This window comes from Vidua chalybeata, chromosome 4 (assembly GCF_026979565.1).
Source record: "Vidua chalybeata isolate OUT-0048 chromosome 4, bVidCha1 merged haplotype, whole genome shotgun sequence".
Classification (NCBI taxonomy): Eukaryota; Metazoa; Chordata; class Aves; order Passeriformes; family Viduidae; genus Vidua; species Vidua chalybeata.
Genome location: NC_071533.1, coordinates 49765456 through 49791281, shown reverse-complemented (window position 1 = coordinate 49791281; position 25826 = coordinate 49765456). Strand labels below are relative to the sequence as shown.

The 25826-nt window shown below is 42.7% G+C and overlaps 1 protein-coding gene across 3 annotated transcripts in view; it reads right to left on the bottom strand.

Annotated features, from left to right (window-relative positions):
• Positions 1-1419: 1419 nt before the first annotated feature.
• The window catches only part of RBM47 (RNA binding motif protein 47), a 76571-nt gene continuing 52164 nt past the window's right edge, over positions 1420-25826 (bottom strand). For 2 of the 3 annotated variants that reach the window (XM_053941433.1, XM_053941436.1), the window contains exons 2-5: positions 10168-11327; positions 8495-8701; positions 4643-4845; positions 1420-4269 (exon numbers count right to left, since the gene is read on the bottom strand). In XM_053941433.1, the coding sequence (XP_053797408.1) occupies positions 4021-4269; positions 4643-4845; positions 8495-8701; positions 10168-11327 (1819 nt within the window). In that variant the 3' untranslated portion in view covers positions 1420-4020. The remainder of the gene's footprint in view (positions 4270-4642; positions 4846-8494; positions 8702-10167; positions 11328-25826) is intronic. The other variant, XM_053941435.1, reaches the window with a different exon arrangement.

Here is a 25826-nt window from a genome sequence, read left to right as displayed (position 1 = left end):
TGGACATGCTCCAGCCCCTCAGTGTCCTTCCTGTGATGAGGGGTCCAGAACTGGACACAGGATTTGAGATGTGTCAGTGTTGGGTACCGGAGGAACAGTCATTGCCCAGATCCTGCTGGCCACACTATTTCTTACACAGGCCAGGATGCCATTGGCCTTCTTGGCCACCTGGGCACACCCTGGCTCGTGTTCAGCAGCTCTCAGCCAGTACTCCCAGCTCCTTTTCCACTGAGCCACATTCCAGCTATTCTACCCCAGCCTGTAGCACTACCTGGGGTTGTTGTGACCCAAGTGCAGGACCTGGCACTTGGCACTGTTGAGCCCCACAGCGTTGGCCTTGGCCCATTGATCCAGCCTGTCCAAATCCCTCTGCAGCACCTTCCTGCTCACCAGCAGATCAACACTCCCACCCAACTTGGTGTCATCTGTGAACTGACTGATGTGCACTCAATCCTCTTGTTCAACATCAACAAAGGACATCAACAAAGACATTCCATAGGATTGGCCCCGGTACTGAGCCCCAGAGAACACTGCTCTTGACTGGCTGTCAGCTGGATGTAACTCCATCCATGGATGTAACTCTGGGCTTGGCCATTCAGACAGTTTTTTACCTAGTGAATGGTATGCTCCTTCATGCCACGGGAAGCCAAATTCTCCAGGAGAATATTGTGAGAGACAGTGTCAAAGTTAGACAGTGTCTAACTTTACTAAAATAAAGTCGGACAACTTCCACAGTCTTTGCATCACCAACTAAATGGGTCACTCCTGATAGTTCCCTGGTTTCTCCTCCACTCCTTCTTGTAGATAGTTGTCAGATTTGATATCTTCCATCAACTGGGACCTCTCTGGTTAGCCAGGACTAGTGCCTCAGACTTCTCTTCTCCACAGACTTGGTATTTGCTGCAAATTTTCTCCAGGTGTTTTTACACCAAGGAAATAGCCAGGAAGTCTAGAGCACTGCAAATGAGGTGCAGCTTATCTTTCTGTGTGTTTGAAGCATGGAGCATGCTGAAATGAAAAGGATGAATAGTTCCCAGTGCTCCTGCCTGGCAGTAAGGACATACAAGAGAGATAGAGGAATTTGTGCACTGGGTAGATGGAAAGCACAGAGAGATGTTAGCTCCAGCTCCATCCACATCTAGGCACCAACTTTAAACTACGTGCAAGGGGAGATTTAGGTTGTTCAGAGGATGCTGGAAGAATGGAGAGATGCCCAGTATGCATGCTGGGAAGGTCACTGTCCTCTGCAGGTGATGGGATAGAGGAGTCAGTGGGACAGTTCATCTCCCCTCCCTGCAGGAGCCTGAAGGGATGCTGGCTGCAGTGCCCTGCTCCCCTCCTGCTCTGAACACCCTCTTTCCAGCTTGGAGGGGAGCACAGCCTTGGCATAGTGGGATGTTGCAATGAAGTAACAGTCTCTATTTTTAAAGAATGCTTTATTCACTACATCCTAGAAATGTACCATAAATGGAGCAAGAACTATATAAACTCAGAGGCTTCTGACAATACAGAGAAGAGAGATACAATAAAATATCTAAAATATCAGCTCTTTTGAGAATAAGGCACACTAGTTTTGTTTTTTTTTATATATATACTTTTTTTTCTTAGAATAGTTTGTTCTTAACCTAAAGATGTTCACATTTCAAGTTATTAGACTTACCTCAGTAGTAGTGTACATGAAATGGTTTAGAAGTAAATGTCAAGACAGGCATGAGCAGGAGGCTCAGTATGACCTGGCTGCCTGCATGCCTGGGTCCTGCCTCCATCCCTGGGTACTGCCTGCTACCCCCCTGGCACAGGCAGCACCCTCTGTTGGCCAGGCACACCTCACAGTTTTCCCTCATTGGCTCCTTTCTCTTCCTGCCATCTCTGGGAGTGGCAGGTCCCTTGTCCTGTTGGCAGGGAGAGGATTAGTGGGAAGGGAGATATCGCCCCTCCTCTTTCCTCTGGGGGTCAGCCATGGTGTGGGGCTGGAAGTGGGCCAACAGAGGCCCAGACCACTGGACTGCTTTTCCTGGCCCCAGGGGAGTCAGTGCATGGCCCAAGGACCCACGCTGGTGTTTAGTGTTGAGCCATGTAAGACCTTAGACTGGAGGACTGGAGGAGGCAGTGCTGGACTCTGGCTGGGGGCTTGCCCCTAGGCTTTGCCCAGATCTCCTGCTCTCTCACCCTACACAAGGGCAGGACCTTGGGGTTGAGGTCTGGGTGTGCTTTCAGATGTGCAGGTACAAACAATAAAAGTTTCCTGGGAAGGGGCGTGGAGGGGCAGAGTCCAACCTAATGGGTAACCTCTCGGTGATTTTGCTAATGGGTTGACACGGTTAAGGGGAGCTCAGCTTGTCTGAGCAAGAGCACCTAAAATACAGCTGCTCAATTTTGAGGCAAGCAAAAGCAGCGTATTAAAAAGGTCACTTAACTGAGCTCGATACAGTCTGGAAGTGGTTCCGTTGTAAAAATATGGCCAATGTGAAGCCCCTTTGGTATGTACTTATACCTCAAAAAGTAAAGGAACATTGTTTACTGACTCCCTGCTTCTCATCTTTTGTCACCAGACTTGTGTTTGTAGAGCTGATGCACTTCATACAAAGGGCAAGATATTTTTTACCATTTTACTCTATTTTACATTCACTGCACTACTAAATAAAAGCCTTTAAACAGGCCACAAAACACTGCAAGAATATATTTACTTCTTAATAAAACAAACTTTTTTATAACATTGCAATAAAAGGTTTTTGTTTTGTGGCAAACCACATACCATGTAAATTTGCAACATAAAATGACTTTAAAAATGTATATTAAAGGATATTTACAAGTTCTATGTCTTAAAATCATTGGGTCTAATCACTCCCACCCCTGATGTGCATGTACAACTCCAGTTGTGGAGAAGGGGAATTAAAAGTGGGAGGGAGGCTGGGAGGGAGGCTAGCCCTGTTTCACTAATTCCAGTATCACTACCACCCCTAGTACCTTTGAAATTTCTCATGGAACATGATGGAGCAATGAGTAAATAAGGCTGCACATCCTCTTGGCGAGAGCATGGCTACTCTTGCTAACAGCAACATACGTTCTCAGTCACTACAACGTATACTTCAAAGAATAAAATGAAGAGCATTGAGAAAAAGCCTTGGCTTTATACTGGATGAAGATCTAAGTCAAGACACCTCGCGCGAAACATCAGCTACTCGTTTCTGTACATGCTGCAACTACAAGTAGCTTCAATAAATAGAAAATCCAGTTGCTAAGTAAAACTTAAGCCTTTCTTTAGCTAAAAACAAGCCTGCAAATCACACTGTGAAGAGGTATGTGTGAGGAGGCTTTTTTTCTTTTCTCTTTCTTCCAAACAGGCAATATTAGTTACTTGTGATTTCAAATGAGAATGCGCAGATTGTATTAATGCCAGCAAAAAATGCAGAGGTCTTGCACATTTTTCAAATTGCACTTTCCAGTATAATTTTTAAATAAGATACTTGTTGTTTTCTTCTTAAAAAACAAAACAAAACAAAACAAAAAACTAAGGTATGTATTCTTTAAATATTGAATATACTCTTCAAAATATATTGTTAAAACTTTCCCTAGCTGCTCAGGTGTGCTTTTTAATATATAGCTGATATATTATTAAAGGCACTACAAAATAGACATCTCTGGAGTGCAGAAATTACTAAAAAATAACCTTCATACCACAAATATATTGAAAATATAATTGCTAAAAAAAAAAAAGAAGACCCTATGCAACCCTACTGCAGTGCATATAAATGCATGTCAGTGGTGGGCTGGATGCACCGAGGTCCTTTGGAAATGTATGAATACAGGCATGTTAAATTTTTAAAAATAGCCTAAAAACGTTAGTGAAAACTTCAAGCATAGAAAATATTTCAAACATGTTTTTCTATGACATTCTTCACTTTCTGCATTGTTTTACCAAGCCCAAATGTTTACTCTTTCGCAGACAGTTCTTTCTTCATAAATAGTAAAGTGTTCCTTCAGTGTGTGTTTCTCCACCACCCTCCTCTGCCGACAGTTTCAGTACGTCTGGTAGACGTCGTGGATGGGCACCTGGATGGTGGCAGCTGGGAATGCCGGGGGGATGTAGCCAGCGTATCCTCCGTAGGCAGCAGCAGCAGCAGCGGCGGCGTTCTTCTGTAGCGTGGCTATTGTCGCCGTGGCCGCAGCAGGCGCCGCAAATGGCACATAACTTGTCCCGTAAATCCCAGCGGCAGGGATCCGCTGCATGTTGGGAGTCATGGTGTACACCGGTGTGATGGGGCGGCCCTGGAAGGGAAGGGTTCAGACCTCAAAAAAAGTACTTTGTTGTGACATCCCACTTCCATGCCCTGAATGGCAAACCCCCTGGAAGGGAAGGAGGTAATGGAGAGGGGAGGCAGTATGTGCCCTGTTGACTGAGAGTTATGTTATCATGGGAGGCTGTTCCCTTCCTCACAGATTGGGTCTCCCACAGTGGGGAAAGCAACGGCCCAATGTGCAGATGTCTAAGTCAGGTCAGATGAATTTCAGGGCTCTTGGGCACTGTGACATCCTCAAGAGCATGTCCTGAATGGAAGCAGGGCAAGAGACTAAGCTTTGCCCCCACACTGGGCAGGCATAGCAGGATGTATGGGGAGCAGGATTTCTGTGCTGAGCTCACCTGGAAGGGAGGAGGCGTTGAGACAGCTGGTATTACAGCTGCGGCTGCGGCTGCTGCGGCAGCTGCTGCACTAGCTGGGTCCTGCTGGACAGCTATAGGGTTGATGATGTGCTCAACAGTGTGGATTTTGCCATCTTCCATCATCTTGGCTGGCGGTGCGGCCTGAAACATGGAGTACTGGGCACCAATGGCAGGGATGGCCACTAGGAGAGACCAGACAGACCAGATACATTGGGAGACAGTTTCCAGGACCTCTTGTCAAAGAGCTCTCCCTCCCAGCTGTGCCACCTCTCCAGCAGTGATCCTGTGCTGCTCTTATCAGGGGAGGTAGCCTTTTGTGCAGACAGGGGACCTGGGGCACCTCTTCCCTCTCCATGCATGGGAGCACCATAGCTGATGCACAGTGACAGGCTCAGTGCTGTTTGGTCCAGCATTTTGCCCCATGTTCCTGCCATGAGTATCCTAGGGCCAGAGTCCTCCTGGGGACTGGGAGCTGTGACCCAGGTTTGCACAGCTCCTTCTGACCACTGCTGTCCTTCCCTCTGGCCAAGAGTGTGTCCTGAACACAAGGGGTAAGAGTGTGTAATGTCCCAGTGAGGTCCCTGCTCTAGCTGTTGACATCAAGGAATATGTAGCTGCCATAAGAAGAGATGCTCCAGGACAGAAAGTTGTGGTTTGTACTGCAGAAGTTACAGGCAGCCATGGGTCTGCTTTGCATGCCATCCTTTGGCCAATCCTGTGAAATATCAGCTCGTTTACCAGCATTTCCCAGGACTAGCTTGGCTAAATATGTTTTATCTCATCTGTCTGCTACAGGATCAATCTACATAATGACATTAAAAAAAACCCCACAAACTTCTCTTTAGGGAATTCTCCCTCATGCCAAAATGATATAATTAGACAATATGATAGAATTAGAGCCATGGTCTTTCAGACAAAGGGAGAACACTCTGGTCAGAATAATGGTGTTCAGAATGGTGAGTTTGTACATGGTCCAAAATGGAGCTTCATGGCTTGCTTAGGGAAGAAACATTCTTTGCTGAACATTTCCAGTAATCACAATAATTGCACATGGCCTGACAATGTGCACTTGTAGCCCAGAAAAAGCGGCTGTATTCTGGGCTGTATCAAAAGCAGTGTGGCCAGCAGGTTGAGGGAGGTGATTCTGCCCCACTATTCTGCTCAGGTAAGACTCCACCTGGAGTGCTGTGTCCAGTTCTGGGGCCCCCAATACAAGAAAGATGTGAACCTGTTGGAGCAGGTTCAGAGGATGTTAAACGAGATGAAGAACCTCTGCTGTTAAGTCAGACTGAAAGAGTTGGGGTTGTTCAGCCTGGAGAAAAGATGCCTCTGGGATGAAGACGTCTACTGGAGCTTTTCAGTACTTAAAGGGGGCCTATAAGAAAGACTTTATGGTAAGGCCTGTAGTGACAGGACTAGGGGTAACAGTTTCAAACTGAAAAAGGGTTGGGCATAAGAAAGGAATACTCTATAATGAAGGTGATTAGACACTGGACTGGTTGTCCAGAAAAGTTTTGTGTGCCTCATTGTTGGAAGTGTTCAAGTTCAGGTTGGATGGGCCTTTGAGCAACCTCATTTAGTTCAGGACATCTCTGCCCATGGCAGGAGCATTGGATTAGAAGGGATCTTTAAGGTCCCTTCCAATGGAAACCATTCCATGATGCTATGATTTCCATCATTGCCTCATATTGAACACTTCAGCAATCAGCTTGCAAGCTTTTTAGCAGTAAGGTTATTCACAAGGAAAAAAAAGTAATCAATAAATAGTGGATGATGGACTAAGGGGTGATGTTGGCACTTATGGGAGGTACAGCCACTAAGCCAGAAATTAAGTCTAATATGTATGCAGGTTTATTTCTGTGCAATGAAACGGCACTGTTAAAGTGTGCAGTTATGTCTGGTGGTAGGAGGTGACAGAAAGCAATACTCTTGCTCTGATCCTGGAGACTGCAACAAGGGAGCTGATCAGATATCTTTCAGGCAGAGATGTGTCCTTCACCAGTGGACTACCACTGTTTCCTCAAGCAGAGATTCCCAACTCCTGAGGTTTTCCAGTTCTCCTTCTACACCAAGTTCACCTGGTCAGGTCATACCAGTTTTATCTCTGGTTTAAATATCCTGGATAATTTCTCACCAAGGCAAAGAGCTCACATACTCCATTCTGCAGTAACTTCTGGCAGAAAAACAGTAGCAGGCATCTGGGGTATTGGGGTGACCTCCCAGGAGTATTCCAACTATTTGCAAAGAAATGAGCTTTAAGGTTGGCCTAAACAGTGGGCAGGAACTTTGCAGTCAGTGCATTTCTATTCCTCTGTTCTGGTAATGTGCTTTCAAAGTCATATCCTCTTAATAACAGAGGTAACTCTTGTGTGTGGTACCTCTTATTAGATCAGCTGATCTGACTGGGGAAAACAGACCAGGTGCTTCTGTGCTCAGAGGCTGTGCTGGAACCATATGATAGGGGAAAGTCTGATAAAAAAACCTGAATCTCAACATGCTTCAAGTGTAGAAATATTTTGACTTGAGCTTCAAGATTTTGTTTTGCAGTCAAATGAAATATAGACACCACTAATAAGCATGCATTTCCAAGCTCAGTTTTCAAGCATCCTTTAGTAATATCTGGAATTCCTAAAGTATCTTTGCAAACACACATAGCGGTAATATTTTCTGGTGGCGAGTGGGTAGTTTTCTCAGGAAGTCTGATCTTTCTCCAACTCTAATCTTAACAGCCTTCCTTTGTTTCTAGACTTCTGACATTGTCTCATCCAGCTGTTATGAAGAACTCTTCACAGACTTCATTAGATGCAAGCTGTAATTTTCACTGACATAAATGAAACATGTTTTGGGAAACCACAGTAGCTCTACTATTAAGTAATGCTTACATCCTGCCATTACAGTTTACTGGTAAAGAAAAATGGAGAGAAGACATCAGGACTTCTGCAAAAGAGCTGGTCCCCATCCCCTTCAAGGACCTTCTTCTTCAGGCTACTTTTTAAAATAAAAATCTTTCCAAACAGGATCTTGAGAAATTGCAGAACTTCAGTTTTCCTCTTGTTCACTTGGGAATGGCAAGGGCTGGATACTCAGCTGACAAAGCAGCAGAAGGGGGCAATCCCTGCCCCAGCCCTTGGACTGGCTCATCAGAGCCCAGCAGAGATGAGAGCACTCCTGTGGCACTGCACAGCTGCAAAGCTGGATCCTGAGGGCTCCCTGCCTTGCTCCTTCCCCACGCCACTGATGGAGATGGAGGAGCTTGCCTCAGCCAGGGACTTTCCTACAATGGGAAAGCCCCAGATCCTTTTCTCAGCCTTGTACCACTGGAGCAAGATGGACTAAACAGGGGAGGGCTCCAGCCTGGCTGGAAATCTAGGATAGGAATCTCCCAGGGTGAAATTAGCATTGAAGACGCTAAAAGAGAGGAAGATTGCTCTTAGTCACCATGTTCTGGTTTACATGACTAGAAGGAGAGGAAAGTCTGCTTCCTTCTAAACAAATGCAAAAGGGGAGAGGAGGAGTGGGAGTTGCTTTAGTCCTTTTAACTTTGGCCTGAAGAACTCACAGATATTTGTGTCCTCTATTAGTCCTTTTTACTTTGGCCTGAAGAACTCCCAGATATTTGTGTCCTCTATCCCGCCTCTTGTGTGAAGGTCTGGCCAGGGCCAGGAGGCACTCAGCACAAGGGAGCACTGAGCCCCAACCCTGGGGCCATCCCCACTGCTGCAGTTGCAGTCCTGGACTGGCCCTGGAGGGGTCCTCACATGCTTGAGACAGGGCTTGGAGCGGAGGCCTGCCCACCACCCCTGCTTTCCTCCCCTCCTTACACATACTAACCTGCACCAGGCTTAATGGCCACTGGATTGACTGCAGGTAACTCCAAGTTGGGAACCAGTTCAAATCCCTTCTCTTGCTGTTTTCCTTTGCCTTCATGGTACCTGCTGTAGATTCCACGGCCAGCGGAGTATCCCCCCAGGTAGGAGCCCCTGGGACCCGGAGCTCTGTTGCCAGCTGCACCTCGCCCTCTGCCTCGTATGCTGCCTGCTTATGATAACAACACAGAAGATGGTGAATAATGGAGAGTGACAGCCCCGTGGGGAGCACGAGTGACTCCAGGCTGAAATCTGGAGGCTTGCACTTAGAAATGTGGCTGCTTAAGTTAGCATGATTTAGTCTTAGTGACCCTGCTTAGGAAAACAAGAAGTGCCAAAGAAGCATCCAGTAAGTCTATGCTTGTTTAGCTTTTGATGTTTGTGAGCATATATTAACTGCTCATTTATATTGGTGGAACTCTTGTAGCAAGTGTTACAGGTTCAATGCAGTCAGCAGAGAGCGAGGCGCTCCTCTGGCTGATTTCTGTGCCTTAGGAACAGCTTCTGCTTTCAGCTGTCCTCCAGAGGAGACCCAACTTGTCAACTGGCTGCAATGGGACCCTGCTGGGATGGCACAAGGTCACACCTGCCCTTTAAACAACTTTGTCCCATGACTGCTTATATTTTTACTTATGTTGTTTGTTTTCTCTGCTATTTTATTAGGTGCATATAACCCATTGCCAAAAATACTGCCTTTATTCATTTTAGTGAATGTGTTATGACAGTACTTTGAACACTGCAGTATTGATGTACTTTTTGATGGTCTAATTGAATATTTAGACTGTTACTCAACTCTGTCATAGTTCATTGCAAGTTAAAATCTGGAAATTGAGAAGAAGCTGAAATTCTTGAATGACTAGGGTTAAAAATACTTCTCGGTTTTTGTGGGTGCTTTAAGAATATATTTATGCTAAATTGCTTCTTCTATGGAAATACACATCAAATGTCAGGAAACTCTAATTCCTGTAAGTACAGGATAATTGTAGTTATAATACCAGTTATAGCTGTTAGGGTTTTTTTATGAATAAGTGATTTTTGGTTAAATTTTAATGACTGTGACTGATAACTAATTAAGGTATACATAATAAAATAATTATTTTTCACTCACATGACTCCTTCTGCTTGTAGTTCTCAAGTGACTTTATGGGGGACAGCATTGCTGTCATTTTAATGTGGATGGTAAATGGCACCTAGAGAGCTCTTAACTAAAGCTTTCCCTAACCTCCTTCCCTGTGGATAGCTCTCCATACCCTCACCTCCAGAGCACTCTGTCATAGGATCCAGCTCTTTGAAAGGAGACATCAGAAGATGGAATCCTTAAACTTGCTCAGACTTAGTACATCACTCATAAAACCCAGATCCCTCTGTTCCCCATCCCATGCTTTGTCTTTACCTATTCTTAACCATATATTTGATACCTCTCTCATACTATCTTGTACATTTGCAATTATTTATAGATAAATACACTTTGTGCGGTCATGAACTAAAGTAAGACCCAACAGAAATATGACAAAAAGGCCTATACAAGAGTATTAAGAAAAAATTGCATGGCACTCGCTGACCTTTGGCTGAGGCAGACCTCTGGCATCAGCCTAAGATCAAACCTGCCCATCACATTCCCTAATTGTGCTTACTAACCTTTCACAAAGTAATCTCTGTTGGGCCCGATCAAGGCATTGTATGGATATCCATAGTATGCTAGTGTGTATGGATCACAAGAGTAAACATAGTTAGGTTGCTGAGTTACTTCGGAGGTTGCTGCAGCCCCTCCTTTTGCTGCTTTCTGGTAGCGAGTGTATTGCTCCTTGTCTACTGGCTTGGCCAAAGTAACCTCCAGGCATGAGCCCTCTAGTTCAACACCATTAAGGTTGTTCATGGCATGAATGGCATCTTCCCTGGTTGTAAAGTGCACAAAGGCGTAGTCACGTATTTTTTTCACTCTCTCTACACAGCCAGGGTTAAACTGACCAAACACCTTTTTAATGGTGTCCTCTGTGGTCTCAATCATTAAATTCCTCACATATAAGATTTTAACAGTCTCCATGACATCTTCATCCACATCTATCTCTGGTTCTGCCCAGTCAACAGCAATTTGATGTCCCCACAGTTGGATCCTTCCGGGCATGAGTTTTCTCCTGGCCATGGCTGCTGCTCGATGACTTTCATACTCCACAAAGGCAAAGCCTCTATTCTTCATCTTGTCTGCGGCGCTGGCATACACGATGACATCCAGCACGCCTTCCGTCACCTTGGCAATCTCTTCCAGGATCTCCTCTCTCTTCTTCATCTTGGGAATGCCTCCAATGAAGAGCCGGCAGTTATCCACACTGCAGCACACACCCAGCAGCCTGCCGGGGCGGATTTCATAGTTGTTCAGCTCCCTGACAGCACGCTTCGCCTCGTGCTTCTGTGTGTACATCACGAAGGCGTAGCCACGGTTCTTCCCATCAAAATCCATCATCAAGCGCATCTCGTAGATGCGGCCAACAGACTCGAAGACGGGGACGAGCTCATCTTCATAGACATCGCGGGGGATTTTGCCCACAAAGACTTCACAGCCACGAGGAGGGTGCAGGCCCTCCCAGCCGGGAGGAGGGCCTCCATACTTGCGTTGCCCGTTCTCCTGGATCATACTGTATCCAGTGCGGGCCATGAGGGCCAGCAGAGCTGCCTCGTTGGGCGCCCCAGCAACACCTTCAGGGACTTTTGTGGTGGCCACATTAGTGGAATCATTGCTCATCCTTGCAGTGGAATCCTCAGCGGTCATGGTGTCAAACTCATTCACAGCGTGATAAAACCTGGGCAAATGAAGAAGGAGGACACTCGTTAAAAGCTATTAGCTACCGTGAGAATCCCACCTCTCTCTTTCATTTCCCTGTAGCTGTTCTGAAGGTTTGTTTTTCAAACTGGGACTAAGGCTGCAAAAAAACAGAGGAACAAGCCACACCAGCCTGAAGAGTGATACTTCAGGGACAGTGCATCCTGGACATAGGCAAAGCTCCTCTTTGAATGGTCAAGGATCACCTGCCCACATGTCCCAGGCATCAAGAGCTGCTGTCACAGGACACCAAAGGCACATGAATAATGACGCCAAGTACCTCAGAATCCCAAGACCTTTGAGACCCTTGTCTTTTCTTTGAAATGGTAGGAAGAATATTACACAGAATTGGAAGAGAGAAGATACTGACAGGAAGCCAGAGGTACCCACCTACAGAGCCTTCTCCTCCCTCTCAGTCACTCATCAGTTAATCCATTTATCCTGAACAGCACAAGCACCAGGTGCCATATTTCATGGTGAAAGGTGGCAAATGCATGAGAAGCACCAGACAGTTTCCATTTGATAACAACCCCTTGCTCCTCTAGACCTCTGCAGTAACTGCCAAGTAGGAAATAATAAATACACTTTAGCAGTGGGGGTGGGGGACAATTCTTGTTCTTTTGTGCAAGGAGTGATCTGACAAGCTTCTGAGTTGCCTACTGCTTGTGTTACAATGTCTGACTTGTTTGTCTCTTCCATTACAGCAGGACTTGATAATCACAGCCGAAGATAATCACTCCTTTATGTGCTTTAAACCAAACACAGCACTGCAAGCCAGCAAGAGGAAGGCAAGTCTCAGAAACCTTATTCTTCATTTGAACACAGGCAGAGAGCAGGAAATACAGACATGCAGGAAATGACCCTGCTAATAACCAAAACTGCATGACAGTGGGCTTTCTTTCTGAGCACAATTAAATAAGACACCTTGGACTCTGAGAGTATTTAGTTCATTGACTTTTAAAGCTGCAATGGTCCATCAGACAATTTAATACAAGTGACTGTATATGACATGGACCATTACCTTTTAGTGTTATTTGCACATTAGGTGCTATAGCATTTATGAGAGTAAATTGTATCTTCCACAAGGACCCTGGCTTTAAGGAATCAGAGAGCTGTGGATCCAGTCATGTCTGTATGACTTGGTTGCTAACCACTCCATCATACAAACAAGTGTGCAGCATTTCTCATGAGAATTTGTCTGGCTTTTGCTTCCAGATAGGATTAGATAGACTAAAGAGTCTTTCAAGACCTCTGCTTATGCCTTGTAGTGATATTTATGTCACTTAATTATGACAAAACGCTGTCTTTTGAATAAAATTTGCAGGCTGAGCTCACAATTAGTCATTTTTTCACTTAGAATTCTTGTTTGTTGGTCTTTGGGCAGTTCTCTAGAGTTTCAGTCTTTTCCACCTTTGCTATATACAGGGGTGAAGATCATCCCTCCTTCTCCCCATGTCTCTGCCTTGCCAAATCCTCTTTCTTCATACCTGCTCACTAGCAAGTCACATGGAGTTGGGTGTGGCTTTTTTCAATTCTAACCTCAAATCCTTTATAGAAGCATCACTTGCTCTGCTTACATCCCATGTAGTGGGTATGAATTGTGTTTGTTATGCCTGAATGCCACAACCTTGCATTCAGCCCTATCCCAACTGCCTTTTGAGTGGATCAATCCTACCTATTGAATGTTACACAATTGTGTTTTACAACTCCATCAGTCTTTCCTTCACTGATTTATTTGTCATGGTTTGCATTCATCACTAGTCTGTTGATGGAACTGTCAAAATACACTGACCCTTGTAGGACACTGTAAACCACCATAAGAAATGCTCCAATATATGGGTTTGACAGGTTTGTTTGTTTTTTTTTTTTTTTTTTTTTTTGTAATAAAAAAGAATGAAGTTTCAGTGAGATTTATTTATTGTATACAGTTATCTTATACAGTGAGACACAGGTTTCTCTCTGTCCCATAATTGCATTGGTGACCACCAAGGAAGATCTTTCATTAGTGCAGCAAGCCCAAGTCCACAAAAATATCAGCACAAATTTTAGGCACCAAAGTCTGATTTGTATGGTTCACAAAATCCATTTAAATCCTAATAACCTCAGCACCTCAGATTTTTTTCAGTAAACATCCTGAGCTGTCCAGAATTGTGCTGGTCTATATCGAGAGGTGCCTCTGTGCGAGTCAGGGCAAACACTGTTGAGCCTGGTTCATCTCCTAAATGCATTTGGGATTGGGAAACCAGACCTCTGAGCTTTGGTCTGTGGTAGGACCTGATTCTGCATGTGTTTTTGGGCCATGAGTGTTGCATGATGATGCTTCTGAGCCTTTTAATTTAAAAATATGGAGGAGAAGATAAAGAAAGTGGAGGGCAGTAACAGTGATGCTGATGCTCAGGCAATACTTTAGTAAACACAATTTCTTTGAAGCCAGGTCTGTCATGGATAGATTCTTGAACTGATGTTGATACACATTTCCCTCAGATTCTAATATTACCCTTTAATAGTTAGACATTTCAATTTTATTCCTGGGAATTATTTGAAATAATTAAGGAAGTTAAGGTAGAGTAAAACAGCTTCATTTTTCACTCGACAATTTGCTCCTAGAAGTGTAACTTCACCTTTCGTGGACTAAAAGCAAAGGTAGTTATACAAACACTTTGGTGGGAAATAATCATTACCTTTACATGGGCCACCTCTTGGCAAGTCAAGGACTTATCACCCCAAGTTTGGCTAAGTTTAAAAATTACCAATTCCATTCAAACCACCTGTTTTATGTCAACTTACAAAATAACTCTCTATATCTCTGTTATCTGCAGGGCTCTGTGTCTGGGGCTATAGTCTGGAAAGCTACAGATGATCACTGGGTTTGTGGAGTGAGGGGAGATGAAACGAATCTCCCCTGACCCCCAGAAACCAGTTGGTAATTCAATGGCCATGCAGGAGATTGCATGTTCTCCAGCACTTTGCATTGCACCAGCAAGATGATTTCTCATATTGCAAGTTGTACATGAAGCTGCTTCTAAGTGCTGCTGGCATCTTTGCTGCAGACACTGCCACATACCATTTGTGATAGTGCATAATTAAAAATTCCATGTGAACCTGAAAAGCATTTATCCCTATGTAATTTATTTTGAATCAAGATTCATGATCAAATGTGGTTTGGGTTTTTTTTTCTATGCAGCTACATAGAACTGGGTTTCATAAGTAAGTACTACCTAAGAAAGTTATAAAGCCCATATAGCTCTAACTTTTGTAACTAAATACACACTTAACAACTTGTTCATTGCTATGTTATACAATCAACAACTTGATAAATGTTACCCGAACATTTATCACCAGTGATCATCTGTGGCTTGATGAGAAAATACACAGGCTGTCTGGTCTGAGAGCTTTTCTCTCCTGCTGTTACTGTCTTTCAAAATGGGCTACCAACACAATTTAACCCTTTTCAGACTGAAATGCAATCCCTCTCAAGAAAATGGTTTTTGAAAATACCAGTTTCCAAAGTGTTCAAACCTGCTTGTGCATTTTTTAAGTCAACAGTAAACTGGTCATGGAAACCTGCTACCGTGTGTTGCGGGTCTACACAAGGCATGGGCTGGTAGTATGGGCCTAGTGGCCTTAATAAAGCCAGACTGATTTCCAGCATCCAATACGTGAGATTAATGCTAGAAAAGGCAAAAATTTAATCTCCATTAAAACGAAGTGTCTTGTGAAATATACGTGCTTGGTTTCTAGACTCTGAGGAGGAAGGCACACCTGATCTTGATAACATAGATTCAAAAAAAAAGAGACAGACAAAAATATTTTTAACAAGAAAGGTTGTGTTTTGGAGACAGCTAAGTTTTAAATGACTCATTATCAGGACTGAAACAAGTCCTTGGCTTCTTCTTAGAAAAAGGTAAATCCTGCTTGATTGTTCACACTATGTTAGACAGATGCTAACTTCTGCCAGCCTACCCAGGAATGAGGCTCATGAGCCCCTCAGCTCAGCATCTCTGTTCCAAGGACTCTTCCTTGCACAGGTGAACTCGGACATACATGTGTCACTGAAACCATTCAAATTTCAGTTCACCTTGCTTACGAAACTCCTCTGCTGCCAGTAGGAAGAGTGTAAATAGTTGTTGCCCTAAACATTAATTACCTTATTTTTTTCCCACATCCCAGAATATTAGATGGCAAGCTTACTGTGTTGGCAGTGACTGACCCAAAGCATACTGTGAGCAGGCTGATTAGCTGAGGCAGGTATTTTATTAAGTAGAAATACCACACCTTGATCAACAACAATACAGGGCCAAATGGTGATGTCCCTTGTCCCAGGGCAAAGGCAGCTTGGGGCCCCATCAAGAAAGCAATGCCCAAAGTCCACATATGAACTTATCCCTGGGTTAGTCCAGCACTGGGCAGTGCCCTGTGAAGTTAGGCAGACACGTTCTCCTCTGTTGATCCTAGTGTGGTCAAACAGGCTTTTACAAACACAGGGACACAGCCAGTGTCCTTGTGGCAGTAACTGTGTGTCCACTTCACTCACGTGCTCTTATAAAATGAGGTTGTTTATGTCTGGACTTGATTCATCCCTTCAGTTTTGTGTTACATGGATTTAGTGGCATCATCTGTGGGTGACACAACTGTCGGCAGTCACAAAGCCTGGGGACAGGTGCCAACACCACCACAGGCACCAGGAGAGACCAGGGAGATGTGCTGTCTCTGTGATAACTGTCCAGGGGAGGGATGGGGACACCTGTGCCCCACCTGCAGACCCTGTACCGTACAAACTCCCACTGAGCTGACCGGGCGTGTCCTCATGGACTCTGCACAGCTACTGCTTCCTTCAAGAAACTGCCACAGCTTTGCATTTTAAACCACAGAGGGAAAGGCAGTTGCTGAAATTTTAAATACACCCAGAGTTTGGCAGAGGAAAACAACAGCTACTGGTTTAAATGTGACCTTCCTAGTATTTTACTTGAAGTAATAAGGGAAAATGTTGATCCTGATGATGATGATAGGTAGCAGCTCTAAAAGCATGGCTGTCATTAAAGGTCTTTATTTTCCAATCCTGACTCTATTCTCATGACAACTTTATATTCATAAAATGCATACAAAACCAGCAGCTTACTAAGAACAACTGTGTAATTTTATCACAAACATTAGACACCCCAGAAATGCTTCTGCTGAAAACCCATTTTACCTGTTTAGAGATCTACTGGCTGAACAGAAAAATTCAATGGCCTCATCAATTCTAAATAAGGTAGTGACTTGTACATTGCTTCAAGTGTCATGTGCAAGTTACCTCCCTGCTTAAAGATGATTACAGTATCATTATACATCACTTTGCTCTTTCTTGACAAGGCTGTCACTCTTTTCCTCCTCATTAATTTCATCAATGAGCTGAACAAAGCAGGTGTCTTTGAGACTGTTGCCAAAGCTGAGACATGGCATACCCAACTGCAGGGTCTGGGGCCACTGTGGGGATCAGCAGGAACTGGATCTCACCTGGTTTCCTACATTCTGCCATTAGTGAAATGCAGGTGTCCAAAGCTGAAATTTGTGGTGGGTCAGTGCAATAGTGTGTAGCATTTCAGGACAACTTTTTGGCCAAGGCCCTTTTCTGAAGGTCATTTAGGCAGGAAAGTGAAGGTTGCATGGGATGGATGATGCCTTCACCCTTTTACAAAAAAACATAACTGAGGCCAACAGGCCATGACAATGTCTGCAGGGTATCAGACACGTATCTTTACCTGCAGTTGAACTGAGTGAAGAAGTTGCCCCAGGCTAGGTGAAATTTCATAATCTGGACCATTTTGGCAAATCTCAGTGGGAAAAGTGGTGAACTGTGTCAGCAGACCTGAAGGGGCAGGAACAACAGCTGGGGAGAGACTTGATGAGTAGCTTGTGATGAATGGCTTGGAAGAAAGTAACCTCAGAGATCATTGACAATGACATGTCTGTCTGCTGTGCAATTTATCCTCCTGCCAGCACTGCTAAAGGACTGCTTATTCTCATCATCATCTGCATGCCTTCATTGGGTCATCGAACTTGTGCCTCTCCAGCCAGGGTCAGGAATGTTTTGGCTCAGGTGCTGCACAAAACACAATGAGATGTGCATGGAGCAGCATTTGCTGCACTGTGCATTTCCCACGTATGTTCAGACAAGAACACACACAAGCAGAGGCTCTCTGCCCACTAGAAGTACTATACTTAAATACAGGGAGCAACAGTGCCTGAGGTAGGATAAAACCAGCCTTCTACATCCTGAGGCTAGCTGCTGAAATTAGGACAAAAGGAAACAGCCTCAGGTTGCACCAGGGAAGGAAAGATTTCTTCGTCAAAAGGGCTGTCAAGCATTGGAGCAGGCTGCTCAGGGATGTGGTTGAGTCACCATCTCCAGAGGTATTTAAAAGAGATGTAGATGTGGCACTTAGGTACAGGGTTTTGTGGTGAACTTGGCAGTGTTCAGCTAATGGTTGGACTCAACGATCTTAGAGGTCTTTTTCAACCTAAAGATTCTATGATTTTATGAAATTCCCACTTCTGCTGTGGTGACAATTGGCATTCTAATCTAGAGCCTATCATCAGAGTTCTGACCATTGATTTCATTGCAAGAGTTCATATTTCATGCTTAAACTTCAATTTATTTCTGGTCAGTTAGTTATGTTCACTTTGTATGGGGCAAGTTAATGTTCAGGGCCTCAAAAGCAGTTTTCAGGTTGGATTTACTGCAGGGAGGGTCTGTGCATCGTTTTCAGTTGATTAAATTTGTCCTAAGCAGCTAAACATGTTAAAAATGGTTGATTCCATTTAAAACTCACCAAAATTTTGTTGACTTTAACTTTTGATTGTATTAGGTTCAAAGACAGAAACAGAAAATAAAGTGTGATATTTCTAACAGTACTCACATCTAGCTTGACTCCCCTGACAGTTACGAGACTCTAATGGCTACAAGAGGGATATATTTAAGATAGGGATGAGCACTACAGAAAATCCTGCTTTAAAGGTCTTGCAAGGACAGGTTATATTCTCCAGGCACCAATCAAAAGCAATGTATTTGGCTTAAAAAACTGTAACAAAATTACTAGAAATCTGTTCTTTTTCTTCTTGCTCCTTTTTAGGAGGAAAACACCTGAAATTTTTCTGTAAATTAACATCCTGGAATTTCCCAGGTTAAAACTTGAATGCTAATCAGATAATCCAACAAGGAATTTGTACAGTCAACTATTGGCTACAGCTTCAAACTAGGATTTGAAGGTTAAACTTCTTATTTTCACCATTATCATTAGAAAAACAACAATCATGGAACTAATTCCCTTAACCATATTATATCATTTCCCTTGGCCATTTAATTTTACCTCATAGCAACTTTATGTACAATTTAAAAAATGGAGCTAAAATGATGATTCCCATACAAAATAAAGTCACCTTGTGTTGTGCAAACCTCCTGCCTGTTCTGTTATCAACCCTCTCGGCATCTTTCTACGGTGTATTTAATCTTGCATGTGTTCCACTTGCATTATATGTAAGCACTATCCATGCTGAGCAGTGAACATTCCCAGGAGGAAGATCCCTCAATGACCCAACCTCCTGCTTAAAAACTGCAAAAATTATGTTAAATGAGATATGAGTAATGATATTTCAAATAATAAAAGCAGAAAACTTTCCTGAGTGTAGCTTTGTTTCCTGACATGGCTTTTTGATGATCACAAGTCAAAATGTGTTCATGAATATATGGTTTTACCATGGCAAGAATGAACCCATGCTGATGAAAAAGTTATTGATGTATCACAGCACCACCAACACCTAGAGCATGCTGCTAACATGACCCTGATTCTGCAATGTGAATTCTGTTAATGCACAGTGTGTTTCTTGAGTGTTTTTATACTACTGCAGTGCAAAACCTGCCACCTCAACTGAAACCACTTATGAAGGAAGTTTGGGTAAGCAAAACCTAGTCTTCCCCCTTATTTTATAATGCACTTCTCTGCAAGTCATTCAGAACTTTGTACAAGTTGTGTAACCCCTGTGTTATCCTGTTTGCCCCAGCTCCATCTTTTACCCACTCCAGTTGATACTAATTCATAACTCTGACCTATTTTGATAGGACTTGTTACTGGCTGAGGCTGAAGTTATTACCCTGCAATTATTGAAGCCACACGTTGAGGAAGACCGAGAAGACAAGACATGATTTGTGTAATTACTATTATCAGCTGCCTAAATCAGGAAACAGCACAACCATCCCCTTCTCCCCAAATTCCATATTTTTATCTAGTCAATAAAGTCTATCATTACCATGATCAGACAGGAAAATGCATGATATATGAATTTCAGTGTAGTCTTTTCTATTCTGGATGACCTGTACTTGATGGGAAACTTTTTGCAGTGTTTCTTTACCAAAAATGAGATTAAACACTGTTCTCTGCAGAAGTGCTGATATAGGTAAATGTGTCCTCGCCATTAAGTGCCTGCTTTAGAAAGCATTCTGCTTGGAAAGGGAGAAGAGTTTCATTCAGGGTGGACTAGAAGCTCACAAACTTTTGCCATAAGAAGGACAGGAGAAGCAATGTTCTGCAATTGAAAAATAAAACCACAACTAGAGTCATCTGTTAATCATTACAGAGGAAAGATAACGATATTTCACTTTTTGTCCTTCTGAAGAAAAATCTTATATATGAACATGGTGATTTAATTCAATAATTGAAAATATCTGTCAAAGGATTTGCTGGACTCTGTGGTGCAGGAATTTATAACACAGTATCTATCTGTCTGTCTACACAAATATTACAGTAATATGTTCCACTCTGCAGTGCTACCAATAGTATCTTAAAAAGTTCATAACCTACAGTTGTCTTTTTCAGCTTTCCTGATCAAACCTTTTCTTCTAACTCTCCTGGAGATTCCAGAGTGAAACATAACACATCCTGCCTGTTCATATAAAGTCTACTCGCTTAGTCAATTTTATTACAATAAAAATAGCTTCAGAATTTTCAGTTTACCCTAATCCCATGCACTACTTTTATTGCAACATTCTAAGCTTTGTGTATACCACGTGAACACTGTAACAGCAGGGGGCCCAACCTGCAACCCTGCTTTCAGCAGGAGGCAGAGATTCCAGGAAAAGCTGAAAGTGGCTCAACATGTTCCCTCCCCCTCAAGTCCCTGAAATGAAAATCAACATAAAGCAAACCACAGTTGGGATGTGAATGTTCACTGCTAAAAGTACATTAAACTCAAAGCATTTGGCTTAGTCTGTGGCTGGGGTTTTGTCTTTTTTTTTTTTTTTTTCCTTTGTGCACTGACATTTGACCCTTTTTATAATATGCACCTTGCACCACTGAAACCCAGTTAGTTATTAATTAAACCCAGGTACCAATGGCTGACTTGTACATATCACCATTTTAACTGCTTGGCGCTGCCTGTGTGTGGAGGAGTGGGGGCTGGAAGTCAGTCGTGTCTCCTGTGAAATTCTGTCATATCGGCAGAAAGGAGCTGCAAAGTGCAGCAATTTGTACCTGACCTCTGATCTAAGAAGTTTGTACAGACCTTTGAACGTTGGGTTGGAGAATTGAGAAACGAGGTTTACAAGTACAAGGAAGAGATTTTCAGCACTCGTTACCTGTGCCCAGTGTTAATATTATAAATTAAAAAAAATGTTTAACCAAGGCAGGAAATCTCTCGGAGGGCAACTGTCCTGTGCTGGGTTAATTCAAGGCAATTTAAGTCTACTGAAATTACAGCTCACTTGGAAATATCTATGATTTTGAAATGAAATTTCTGTTCACTCCAGAAAAGGAGTGGGGTTTAAGACACATATAATTTGAAATTCACCTTTTGTTGACCTTAAGTGAGATTATTTCTCTTTTAATTAGAAGCTGAAGAAAGAAGACAAGGATAATTTGATTCAACATAATTTTTTCAGTAAAGTCTGGAGGTGAAATGCAGAATTGAATGGAAATCATTAAAAAGAGTAGCAAAATCGTGACTACTTTGTTAACTTTATTTTTATGCAACATATTATCTAATCTTGATTATACAGTGCAAAGCTATATGAGAAACCCGTGGAAAAATAATCCAACCAACAACATTACAACAAATTCTTGACAGACAGTCATGTGGCCTTGTCTTGACAAACATAAAGGACAAGTTTCGATGTTCTGTTGGATTAACCGTGTCAATTTAATTAGAAAACTCTCTCAACTCTTACACACACTGGCAAGGTCTTTGGTGCAACACCATCAGCTAACACCAACTGCAGACTGCATTGGGTGTGAAGGCTTTCAGAGATCAGTTGTGATAAAACGACTGAAAAAGATGTCCTTTCTGCAACCCAGTCTGACAGGCCATGGAGCACTGCAGGGCATGGCAGTAACATTTGCCATGACATCCCTCAAATATTCTGAGCACAGGCTGTCATCCATGGCAAGCTTAGACGTGCAAAGGGAGAGGGGGTGCTTTACAGATACATTTTGAATCACGGTTTCAATCCCACCTAGCTCAGGACAGGACAACATTACATACATCTGCTGCATCTGGTCCACATGTAAACCGACATTTTTGTCTTTGGTTTTAATTGAACCTTACTTTCAACAACTACATTTATTTTTTTCCTGGTTTAAGTTCAAACTTCACTATTGTTATCAGCACTGACCTCAATAAAACAATAAAATAATAATTAAATAAATAAGGGCGAACAGATTAGTGTCATGTGTCCAAAGTCACATACAAGTTTTATACATTTCACATGCTGCTTAAGTAGAATATGAATATCAAAGCAGACTTTCTTTAATGCTTTCAAATTTTCAGTATGCAGATTGAGCTATATAGATTCATTTGTATTAATAATACTTGCATATATACCTTGTTTACTTAAACCTTCCTAGCCACCTTCAAATCCCAAATTCTGCACCAAAAACTGATAATCCACTTCTAAAGTTTGATTTTTTATGTCAATCTCTTGAAAAAGCAGAACAAAATACCAGGTGGCACAGACAGCGGCAGAGACAGACTGATTGAAAACACAATGTCAAGCAGTTGCAATTGGCTACCTTTTGCTTCGTTAATTTAAGATAGCAGAAAAGATATCTCGGAAACATGATTTTGTTTTCTTCTGTCTAAAATATCGGTGGTTTAGTGTTCATTGTTCTGACATTTGTTTTGGTATTTGCTATGCAAATTCTTTTAGATATTCACATGTTGATCTCACAGCTCAATCTTACAAGCAGTTGCTTAATTCTCAAACAACCCCTTAGGACCCTCTAAAGGAAGGCAAACCCCTGAACCCATACCTTGATGATGACATACTTTTGGTCTCAACTCCCTGATAAATGAAAACCAGATAAAAAGTCCTACAGAGCAAACAAGATTTCCCTTACCTCTCTGCTCCTGCGATCGAAGTGCAACAGGTTAAGGGGACTCACGCCTTTGCCCGAGCAGCCTTTCTTCCTAATGGCAAGGGCTGTGCAACCTGGTTATAGAGTTTATGCATCTCTTTATTGGCCAGCGAGCGTTAGCCATTTAAATTCCTTGGGAGTCATTTGTTAAGGGCTCTTAGGCTGAGGCTAAGTGGGTGGGACGGGAGAGAGAGGGGATGTTAGTGCTGCCAGACGCAGCGAGCTCTCCAAAGTGGTTTGAAGATTAATAGAAAACTATCTGCAACGAAAGGATCTTTGGAGGGAGGGCTGGGTCCAACCTTCGGGGAAGCATAGGAAAGAGAAACTGTAACATTTTTGCAGGTAAAAAGAATTTGAAGAGAAAGATTTCATTCAAAATTCAAAACTTGGGAAAAAAGGAGTGAAACATGTACAAACAACTCCTTCCTAGCACAAGGCGTTGTGCAAATAGCTTGGGTTACTCACGACAGATAAGATAAGAAAAGGGCATATTTTGCTTGACTGCATGAGGCTTTTTCAGTGAATTTTTTTTTTTTTTTCTTTATGTGTGTCTGGCGAAATTATTTCAGGCTGTGCTGAATCAATTTACCTTTGGTTGAAGGAAAAACAAAGGGTCTGCAGCTCCTGGAGTGAGAAGTAGATTTACTGATCATGTCGGCGGTGGGACGGTAGGAATAACTCAGCCTATGCCGTGTACCCGACATGCTCTGTGTCAGCAGTAAACACGGAAACTCCAATGTGTTTGCTCAAAAGGAAAAAAAGCACCTGGTGCAGAAGTAAAAGCACAGGGGTGGTAAAACATGATTCATGACAGTAGAAATGGTCTGTACATAACAACGGAGCATTAGGCCCTGGGAGCACTTAGGCAAAGCAAACAACACACCTTCTCAAGCAGCCAAGAGGAGGAACTGCTCCGAAACACTCTTTGGATGATAGATTTGCCCAGTTGGCAAGCGGTGTGCACAACTAGCTGGCGGGAGAAGAGGGAGCAGGGCATACCTTGGGAGATGGCTAATTTCTGGGAAAGGAGACAGCCTGAAGAAGGCAAAAAGCAAACAGCATATTGCAGTAGCAAAACAACTGCAGTTTTCAGTCCTTTCCCAGGTGTTTTTTATAGGCATAACCATGCCTTTCTTCTTTCTCTCCTTTTTTACTGTTTTTCCCACCCCAAAAAGAAAGCTTGATCCAAACCTCTATCCAAAGCACAACAGCAACAACCTCAGGGCATCCACATGTGCAAGAAAATGTGTCTTAAGCTCTCAGTGACAAACCATAAATACAAGTATATTCTGCAGAGGAAGCATTGACAGTTTGTTTGAGATGGTCCTACATAATAATTTATTCTTGTCTTCTGAGTCCTTTCGTCTGGGCATGTAAAACTTAAGAAATAACCTTATATTGCCAAGTTAGAGGCTGGTCAATAGGGAAGAGGGGTAGGGGAGTCAGTGGGTGTAGAGATAAGCACTCTAAATTAGAAGGCTCCAAGTTAGAGAGAAAAATGTGGAGGATGGCAAAGACTGGCAAAAGAAGCATCTTTGTGGTGGTTTCTGAAAGCAAACAGGAAGGAGACCTGTTCTACTTACACTGCAAACCAATGGGTGATTACAATCACTCTGTTCTGGATTTTTATTCTTGTTTATCCACTGTACTGGGCTGTGGTGTGTTAGGCACTGTACAAACACACCTGGAACCTGGATCCTGGTCCCAGAGTGCTAGCAGCCCAAGTCTACTGTGCAAGTCTTTCATCCTCAGAATTCATCCCTGCAAATGTTAAGCTATAAGAGCTGCAGAGAAGCAGGTACTACCCTGCAGGCAGGGAAGCTGCAGCGTGGAAATTTAAATGGTTTACTCAAGACTATGGAAAAAATCAGTATCAAAACTAGGAAAAAAAAATCTAGGAGATTCTGCCAAAATAAGATCCATGCCTCAATCCCACTGATCTCTATAAGAAAGTGAATATAAAAAATTGGCAGTTATGAATTTGTGAAACTCCATCAAATTAATTGATTTTTAAAATTCAGTGTCTTTCTCTTACTTCATATTTTTCTGTTGGAAACAAACCAAACTTACAGCTAAAAATATTGTAAAGTGAATCCTATCAGCTACAATAGTGTGTTTACTTGAATGCCCAGAGAAGACTACTCTGGTGGAAGTGAAAAAGCACTGATGCTAGTGAGCTGTTGGGCTCATTTTCAGAAGGCTGTTCAAATGCTGTGTCAATTAAGATCATGTAGGGAGGCCTCTTGAACCCATGGCTTTCATTTCATATGTTCACTTTTAGCTGCATCCTGTTGTTAGTTTCCAAGTTATTTTCCCATTATTATTTAAAGCAAGGATCATCAATGGATCATCTGTTGCAGGGTATTCTGAGGTGTTACCATTCCCAGTGGCAGAATTTAAAAATATATTAGTTTTTCCTGCAGGCTGTGCTTATATAAGAAACTTCAGAAGTTAGGGCAGAGTTCTGCAGTGTGTGTCCCAGCTTTCCCTGACATTAGACACCTGGTTTCCTTTGACTTCAAAACCACTGTGTTCATAATGATTGCATGACTCTTTATATACCTCTTTATGATAGCACGTAAGGAAGAGTGGAAAAGTGTTAAGGTCAGAGCCATGCAAGCAGCAGAAAGAATGGATTGTATATACACCACATGTTCCTCTCTTCATACAGCATCCATTGCTAGGGGGTAAAAATATAAGCACTTCTTTCTTAATGTACAGCTGACTACAATGAATAAAACCCACCCACTGTTACAATAATAATATATATATTTAGTTGTTTTGTCATTTTAGTTATTGAGAGTGAAGCAGGGGCTAAATCCTAAGAGATCTGAAAGGGAATTGTCCAGACCAGTCCAAACCTTCCATTGCCTTTTATTTTTTCTTGTAGTGGGATGGCAGATGAAAGATTTTTCCTAAATAATTATTCTCCTGAACACAGTGATAGAAAAGGCTGGAAATGTAAAGAAAAAAAGTGATATTCGTTGGAATATGGGGAATGGGGTAAAATGGGGACCTTCTCCCTGATGCAGAAAAGACTTCCAATGGGTTGTTGTGCTTCCCCTCAGCTGTCTCTCTTCTACAAGTAGACATCA